This window comes from Oryza brachyantha, chromosome 1, assembly GCF_000231095.2.
Source record: "Oryza brachyantha chromosome 1, ObraRS2, whole genome shotgun sequence".
In the NCBI taxonomy this organism is placed as follows: domain Eukaryota; kingdom Viridiplantae; phylum Streptophyta; class Magnoliopsida; order Poales; family Poaceae; genus Oryza; species Oryza brachyantha.
In genome coordinates, this window is record NC_023163.2 from 24942631 (window position 1) to 24951503 (window position 8873).

At 41.2% G+C, this 8873-nt stretch overlaps 1 protein-coding gene across 1 annotated transcript; it reads left to right on the forward strand.

Moving 5' to 3' along the window:
* Positions 1-228: 228 nt before the first annotated feature.
* On the forward strand, positions 229-7652 carry LOC102714869 (casein kinase 1-like protein HD16). The gene is made up of 17 exons (XM_040521665.1): positions 229-355; positions 1037-1467; positions 2951-3076; positions 3167-3240; positions 3622-3691; positions 3766-3821; positions 3918-3989; positions 4066-4160; positions 4334-4400; positions 4480-4609; positions 4802-5017; positions 5101-5231; positions 5685-5859; positions 5933-6023; positions 6251-6408; positions 6591-6779; positions 7067-7652. Exons 2-17 carry the CDS (start codon positions 1072-1074, stop codon positions 7124-7126), a joined length of 2106 nt encoding a protein of 701 aa, XP_040377599.1. The 5' UTR covers positions 229-355; positions 1037-1071; the 3' UTR covers positions 7127-7652.
* The last annotated feature ends 1221 nt before the right edge of the window (positions 7653-8873 follow it).

Here is an 8873-nt window from a genome sequence, read left to right on the forward strand (position 1 = left end):
CTGGCCCACCGAGCAAAATCCCACGTTATCCATCGCTCCACCGGGGAAGCGCAAGCGCATCGTGTCCCTTGAATCCAGCCGGGGCCCGCATGCAGTGAGCTTCCAAAGCGCGAGAGAGGGGTAGGGGGGGAGGAGGAAAAAGAAAGGAAACGGAAATTATTCACAACGGGAAGCCTTCAAAAAGCCAGCCCTTCCCCTCGCCCATTTCTCCAGACAGCGTCTCGGGGCCTCAGCGGTGTGTGTGTGTGTGCGCCTCTCCGCGAGACCAGACACCAACCTCTCTCTCCCATCCCCCCCTCGCCCCTCTCCTCCTCCTCGCCGCCGCCGCCGCCGCCGACGCCAACGCAGCCCCGAGGTAACTGAGACCTGCAGGGCTCGACTTCCTCCTTCCCTTGCCTTTCCTTCCCGTCGTCGCGCTGTCCGCCCCGCCCGGTCGCGGGGGTGAGGGGGGGGGGGGGGCGGGGGGCTGACACGTCGTCTGCCTGTCTGCCTGCCTGCCATCCGTGTCGGTGGCGGCGGCGGGGGGACGCGGGCGATCGTCGGCGCGGAGCCCGATCTTAGAGTCGTCGCGTCCGATCGCGCGGCGATCGTTCCGGCGCCCGCCGATCTCCCCGTTTCGGTGGCGGAAATTTGGATTGGTGCTCGTGTTTATGCCGTTGGTGTTGGTTCGGGCTACGGTTTTTCCGGGACGATCGGGCGCGTGCCGATGGTTTGGCGAGGTGTATGCGTGCGTTAAGCCCGATTTTTGATCGGTTTTGGTTGGGAAAATTAGTGTGGGGGAGATCGGGATAGGATTTGGAGCGGACGGGTTGTGGAAACTACTGTTGGCAAATCTGATGCCACGGCTTTCCGTGTTTTTTTTTGGGCTCGAGATGCGATATGGTTAGGAGTAGATGGGGTTGTTTTGAGATGTCAAACCATCAGTTTGTTTACTCAGACTTGATCAGTTTTAGTTTGTTCAAACTTCAAATCCACATGTTTTTGACAGTATAGAATGCAGGACTAATCCGTAATGTTGTGATTTTTTGGGTGGTAGATTTGTGGGCGGCAGGAAGTGCATGGGGAGAGAGGATGCCAGAGTTGCGTAGTGGAGTTCGGCAAGCTCGGTTGACGGCAAAGAAGGTTGAGGACCTTGCAGCACAAGACCCAGCTGAGAACTTGGTAGCAGTGGCACCGACGGTGGCAGGAAGACGCGGCAGAGGAAGGAGTGGGAGGGGTGGAGGTAGAGCAACAGGAAGAGGAAGAGGAAGAGGAAGAGCAGGAAGAGGGCGAGGTGTTCCAGTGATTGATTTGGACCCAGACCAACCTTGTGAGGTTCTTCCAGGAGGTGCTGTTGGTGGAGGCACTGCTGCTGGTCCACTTCATATAGAGGGAATTGCTGATAAGGTTGTGAAGATGGATGGCGGGAGTGCTGAGAAGGTCGGTGGAGGTGAAGATGAAGGGAATGCATCTCCAGTTCCAGATAAGGTATGCTCTTCAAATTCCTGTTGCTCTTACTAATTTATGCATGTTATAGCCTGCATGCATTTCTCGTCGTTATTTGGCTTGCATACATGCAGTGTTAGGGTTTCGGAGATGACGACAAATTATTAGATTTTGTCCTTGTACCGCACGTGCGCCGTTATACCATATTACGTTATTATTTGCATGGTTCAGGTGAACCTTTTTCTTTACGTAGTTATTGGTAACGCCTTTTTTAACTTAAATACATAAAACAATTGACCAAAAACAAGCATACAGTTCACGTGAACCTTTTCTTTACATATTTATTAGTAATGTCTTTTGTAACTTAAGTACAAAAAACAAGATGACCAAAAATAAGCCTAGCGGCACCACCATTACTCTTAACATTTTTTATTTTTAGCATTGTTTGTAGCGCAAGGCAGGTACCTGCATTTATGTTTTCCTTACAACTATTACCACCTTTTTTCTATTCATGCTTCCTTCTCAATGATGCTAGCTTGATGGCTGTAGAATGAGGTGATTGACATCACTGCATTCATTAGGGCATCTCCTTATCTGTTACGGAGCAGAGTGCCAGTGCATGTGGATTCTCTGAATCGCTAAGCTTAGGCTTACCGCTGTTCTTTCTTGGAAAATAGTTGATCTCAGACCTAATTTAGTTATGTGCAAGTGTAGTTTGGACACAACGTGGAGTTTGTGCAATAGCTTGGCCTCACTTATTGACATGGATCTGTGATTGGATGGTATTTTGCACCATATTTCTTATCCAAACTACTATACACTGTCTTATGAGGTCCTGTGAAGTCCAAGGGCCAAGGCCCTGCATGTGGCAAATAGCTTATACTTTTTGATACAAAATGAACTTTAGGTTCCATGATAAGCTCGAAAACCAGCATCCTGTTTGGGAGTTTCAGTGACTTTACACTGATACTCAAACAGTACTTATGGAAAAGGTATAGACAGTGTTCATTGGGATGGCTGCCTATGCGGTGAATTATCACTGGTCTCCAGCAACGCACCTGGTCTAGTCTCCACCTGGACCCGTCTAGTCTCTAGTCGGTGGGTACCCATCCTACTAGAGACTAGTGTCTAGGTGAACACTGGATATAAAATATCCATGCCTCATCATGTACTCTTCAAGTGCTCTAAATCTTGAGTCTTAGGTGGTCACTTTTCTTGTCTAGCAATAAATCACACCATGAAGATTACAAGTATTCCTTTATTTTGCAAAAATATTCATCTCTATTTCAAATGTTAGGCTTTTTTTCTGAGAGTCACGCTCTGCTTGAATGAAGTGCATAAAATTTCTCAGCGAATGATTGAATGGTTCAATCTATGCAAATATTTTGGTAATGAATCGTTGGATGGTTTCTATCATGCCTTTAACTAGAACATGGTTTGTTTGAGTGTCACATGGCATACTTTTGTATTAAACTATGAAGAGTTGGAGATTTGGTCAACTTTAAAGATGATGTGTCTTTTGCAGGTTCAAGTAGGCCAATCTCCACAATACAAGGTAGAGCGGAAGTTGGGAAAAGGTGGTTTTGGACAGGTTTATGTTGGCAGAAGGATTTCTGGTGGAACTGAGCGCACTGGACCTGATGCTATTGAGGTCTAACTCTACTGTCTGTCTTTTTGTTCAAAAAATATTCTGTTATAATATTACATGATGCTGATAATAAATGGACTCTTCACATTGCAGGTAGCTTTAAAATTTGAGCACCGCAACAGTAAGGGTTGCAATTATGGCCCTCCATATGAGTGGCAAGTTTATAGGTAATTGCACTATAATAAATTTAGTATTACAATCTTAGATATAGGATCTAATAGACTCAGACACAATCAAAGTTATTATGCAGCATCTCACCTCAAAATTCTGTTTCTGTTTTGCATATTACAAAGACTAGTTATCTCTTGGATCCATGGATTTGTTATTAGTTGCATGAAATTTTGCTCAACCCGAGCTAGCAGATATTAGCTTAGTATGTTACTGAAATGTTTTCTGCCATTTATAATTGCATACTCACCTATTTCCCTTTATCTCTTAACATTTAGTGATTTGGAGCTTTCTATGTAAGGGTACTTTAGTGCCACTATTTACTACTTTGAGAACCAACCTTATTATTTATTTATCTGTGCCTTCTGCATGTGTTTCAGTGCTCTGAATGGATGTTATGGTATACCCTGGGTTCACTACAAGGGCCGGCAGGGGGACTATTATGTTCTGGTCAGCCATATTAACATTTGTGAATTATTTGAGATCCCTTTGTTAACACATGCTAAAATTTGTAACTATTTCAGGTAATGGACATCCTAGGACCTAGCCTTTGGGATGTTTGGAATTCTGTTGGGCAGGCGTAAGACTATTATGCTCTGATTGCTACCTCCCCAGTCCACCCAGCCATATCTATTGTTAAACACAGCAACTAATTGATAGTCAATATTTCATGCAGGATGACCCCAAGTATGGTTGCTTGCATCGCTGTAGAGGCAATTTCTATCCTTGAAAAACTTCATGCAAAAGGGTAAGTAGGCGTATTGATATTCTAGTAGTCTCTGGATTTCGGTGTTCATGTTCCATTTTTTGGAACGCTTTACCAGGTTTGTTCATGGAGATGTTAAACCAGAAAATTTTTTACTTGGCCAACCTGGATCACCTGATGAGAAGAAACTTTTTTTGATTGATCTTGGCTTAGGTATGTTATGAAAACCTTCACCTGATTGATATTGGTTTGCAAACAATTGAGCCTACAACTCCATCTTGATAAGATTTAATATTCCCTAATGAGCATTACGGATGTTGTTTTGTAACTGTCTTCTTAACTGACACATGTGTTCACAATTGATCATGCTACCATTACAATTTCAGCATCTAAATGGAAGGAAACAGCATCTGGACAGCATGTTGATTATGATCAAAGGCCAGACATATTTAGGTTTGTTTTTATCTGATGCGGTTTTTGTTTTACTTTTACAACTTTCCTCAATCTTGATCACCTGCCTTCTTTTCAACAGGGGTACAATAAGATATGCTAGTGTCCATGCCCATTTAGGCCGTACTGGTAGCAGAAGGGATGATCTGGAATCATTAGCATACACATTGATATTTCTTCTCAGAGGAAGGTTACCTTGGCAAGGCTACCAGGTTTCTATTCTTCCCCTGGAAATTTTGTCACCCTTAATGAACTATGTATTATGCTCATTTGCATATTGAGTGAAGGTTTTTGGTTTCCTTTTTCCCTTTTCCCCAACATATTCAGTGATAACGATAGTTAAAACGGTAGTTTCTTTCTTGATCAGTGAATTTGTATATAACAATCTGTGGTGTTTATTGCAGGGTGAGAACAAGAGTTTTCTTGTTTGCAAGAAGAAAATGGCTACCTCTCCAGACCTTCTGTGCTGTTTCTGTCCCCCACCTTTTAAACTTTTTCTGGAGAGCGTGACAAACATGAGATTCGATGAAGAGCCAAACTACCCAAAGCTTATTTCCCTTTTTGATGAATTGATTGAACCCCAGCATTTGAGGCCTATTAGAATTGATGGTGCTCTAAAGGTTATTTTACATCTTCATATTGCAGCATCAGCCAGTCCTTCATCCACCCATTTTAATGTAATTTGCATTATTCCCATATGCAGGCTGGACAAAAACGTGGAAGGTTGCTCGTAAATCTTGAAGAAGATGAACAACCAAAGAAGAAAGTTCGACTTGGAAGCCCAGCGAATCAGTGGATATCAGTTTATAATGCTAGGAGACCCATGAAACAAAGGTCGCGAACTTTACCCTTTACATGCTTGTAATCTTCATTGTCACAATCAGCTCAGTTATATGCATGTTTTTTGTGATGTCTAACATGAAATTTATCTACAAATAGTCCTGAAGTCACATGTGATGCATATTGTACTCAACTCCTAGGTGTGGTGCTTTGTGCTAATTCAATTAAATGCAGTGAGAGTTTTTTGTTGTCCATGTCAAGATTTAGTATATTGCAGTCAGCCACTCTACAACCTCATGTTATTTTATTTATTCAAAACAATGCTTATGTTTCTAATTTGCTAACAGACTGTTACTGCTTTGTCATTTTTGAACTGGAAACTGCAGCTAAGCATGCTATATTGTTGTTAGCAGTTTCTTAGGCATAGATCAAAAGAATATACAACTGGCTTACTGTGTGGCTTGAGCTTCAAAATACCTTTTTAATAATGCCCTTTTTTCTCAACAGATACCATTACAATGTAGCAGATGCCAGGCTTCATCAACACATTGAGAAGGGTAATGAAGATGGATTGTTTATTAGTTCAGTGGCATCTTCAGCCAATCTTTGGGCACTTATTATGGACGCGGGGACTGGGTTCACATCACAAGTTTATGAACTATCACCAATTTTCCTACATAAGGTAGTCTTACTCTTGAGCATAGGTTCCCTCTTCTATCTGGAGTGTTCTGATTTACCTATTCTTGTACTTTTAGGATTGGATTATGGAGCAATGGGAAAATAATTACTACATCAGTGCCATAGCGGGCGCAACAAATGGAAGCTCCTTGGTGGTCATGTCAAAAGGTTTGTCTCAGCTGTTGTTTTATTCTTCATAAAGACCCATCCATATTTAGGAATTTGGCCTGTTTCTCTTGCGTTCCATTTCGCAGGTGTATCAATTTTTTCGGGAAGATGGTTGATATGTTATGTGGTGTATATATTTAGTTGCATATTGACACTATTAGTGCTTCTTTTGTTTTGTATTTATGACATGATTGTGGTTGGTCTGACATGGTATTTGCTCTTTACAGGAACTCCTTACACTCAACAGTCTTACAAAGTTAGTGAATCGTTTCCCTTCAAATGGATCAACAAGAAGTGGAAAGAAGGATTTCATGTTACATCAATGACTACTGCAGGAAGCCGCTGGGGTGTAGTTATGTCAAGGAATTCTGGATTTTCTGAACAGGTATTGTGGCAATTGGTTATGCAATAATTTATGGCATGTGAAAAAACATACTGAACTCTTGTTATCAGAAATTAACTTTTTTGGATGAATGATTGTATTGATGGAAACCACTCATTTTGAACTGAGGGGGATTCTAATCATATATCAAACTGACTTTTCTTCATCTCTCTCGTGTACTGCAGGTAGTAGAATTGGATTTTCTATATCCTAGTGAAGGTATCCACCGTCGGTGGGAGAATGGTTATAGAATAACTTCTACAGCTGCCACTGGTGACCAGGCTGCTTTTATATTGAGTATACCCAAAAGAAAATTGATGGACGAGACACAAGAAACTCTCAGAACATCTGCTTTTCCAAGCAATCATGTGAAGGTACGAACACATGACTAATTCTTGTATACATTGTCAAAAGTTTTGGGTTATGAGAAGTTAATAGCATGACCGTGTTTCTAACTTAGTGTAAACTGCATATTTGTAGCCATGGTAATATTTGACACTGGGGCTGATAGTTCTATACCTAGCACCTTCTGATATAATCGTTTCTTTTAGTCACTTGTTTTTCTTCACAGTTCTCTAACCAGACTATTCAAATTACAGCTATTTTCTTGTTAAGCCGCAATTGAATTAGTCTGACATACACATACTATTGCCTTTGTCAGGATAAATGGGCCAAGAATCTCTACATTGCTTCGATATGCTATGGCCGGACGGTATCTTAGGCATACCCCCTGCACACCAACTCGGGGCTGAGCATATTCGCAACTGAGTTGATGTCGGGAAAACCAGCAATCTAGTTGCTGCTCTCTGTTACTCTGTATGTGTAGGTAACATTGGCTAGGTAAACCTTACAACATGGCCAGAGTAGGGGCGCGAGAAGAAGAAGGGAGGAATGTCGACGGACAGCTAAATAAGCTGATGAGGATGTCATCCGGCTGGTCTGGTGGAGGTGGCAGCAGCAGATGCCGTCAAACATATTTTGCATCAAGATGCTTTGCTGCAGTCCTTGCTGCGGTGCAAAGCATGGACGACCCTATAACCTCTTTTGGAGGCCTATAATCTGAGAGCCCGTTGTGTATAGCTCTGTCGTGTCCTGCGTTTTGTCTGGTTGGAAGCGAAGTACCATGTTTCCAGAACTCCGGAATTGTCTAAATTATTGTGTGAGAAACGAGTGTACTGATAAATCGTTGTATCGATTCCATTATTCGATGATCCCATTTCATTAATGCAACAATGTTGCATTACTGAGCTCTATTTCTATATTTGTTGTCACATATTGTTCACGGCGATATGTTCATCACGTACCATACAAGAAACGTCACTTCCAAGAGTGATTGTCGCGATACTCCTAAGGGCTTAATAATGCCATCAGGTGCTACACTTAGGGTTTGTAACACCGCAAAACCTCGAGCTGGTAGATCGTGACTTCGGTAAGCCGTGATATGGTTTGGAAGATTTTGTAAGATTTTTAAGCTTTCATGTTCTTTTGTAAAAATCCAAAAAAGCTTGTGGTGATATATTGCGATTATCGTAACATATTGTAGTTTTCACAAACCACGATCATGATCATGCCACCGCGATTATTGGCACATATGCCATGATTATCGGTATTATGAAAACTGTTGTGATTATTGCCAAGAATATTATGATAATTGTGACATGTCATCGCCGAGTTTGGTAATACGAAGCCATTTACTGTTGGTTCTCCAACTCAAAACCACCTGCATTTCATCTCTGAACTTAAAATGAGAGTGATCTCAATGACATACAACATACATTAGATCCACGTCCACTTGAAGAGTTATAACATCAATGTATCAATAATAAACAATAATATAATAAAGATAAAATAAAGAAACTACTATGGCTTATGTCAGTTTTGTTTCTTATCTATCTCTTATACCTCTAATCCTATATATGAACAGTTTAGATCGGAATGAAATACAAAACTAGCTTCATCTTCAACTATGGCCCTGTTTGGCCCTGTTTAGTTCCTACAAATTTTTGCATTCATCCGCCACACTGAATCTTTGGAGGCTACATGTATAGAACATTAAATATAATTAAAAAAATAACTAATTACATAGTTGAAAGAAATTAGCCTAACTAATCCATAATTAGTCGTAACTGCTACAGTAACTCATATCTGCCAATGACAGATTAATTAGGCTTAAAAATGCGTATCGTGATTTTCTAACAACCTATGTAATTAGTTTTTTAATTAATCATCAAAATAGTATTTCAAAATCCACTCAAATATCCGATATGACACCCAACCTAAAATTTTTCGCGAACTACGAACCCTAATTGAAACTAGATCCCCTACAACCCAACACACTGCCCCGGGACATTTAACTATTTGCCGCTTTTAAGATTGGATAATAACATATTTGCCACTCGTTATGACATAGTCATATTGTATATTAATAAATCTGTTATCTTCACAAAAGGTCAATTGTTCGCTACCAT

What these genes read in the sequence shown, in the direction of transcription:
- LOC102714869 (XM_040521665.1), top strand. Translation starts at nt 1,072, where the DNA reads ATGCCAGAGTTGCGTAGTGGAGTTCGGCAAGCTCGGTTGACGGCAAAG. An exon ending in TGGAATTCTGTTGGGCAGGC is followed by an intron (nt 3,822 to 3,917) that starts GTAAGACTATTA and finishes TATTTCATGCAG; the next exon opens with GATGACCCCAAGTATGGTTG. An exon ending in CAAAGGCCAGACATATTTAG is followed by an intron (nt 4,401 to 4,479) that starts GTTTGTTTTTAT and finishes TCTTTTCAACAG; the next exon opens with GGGTACAATAAGATATGCTA.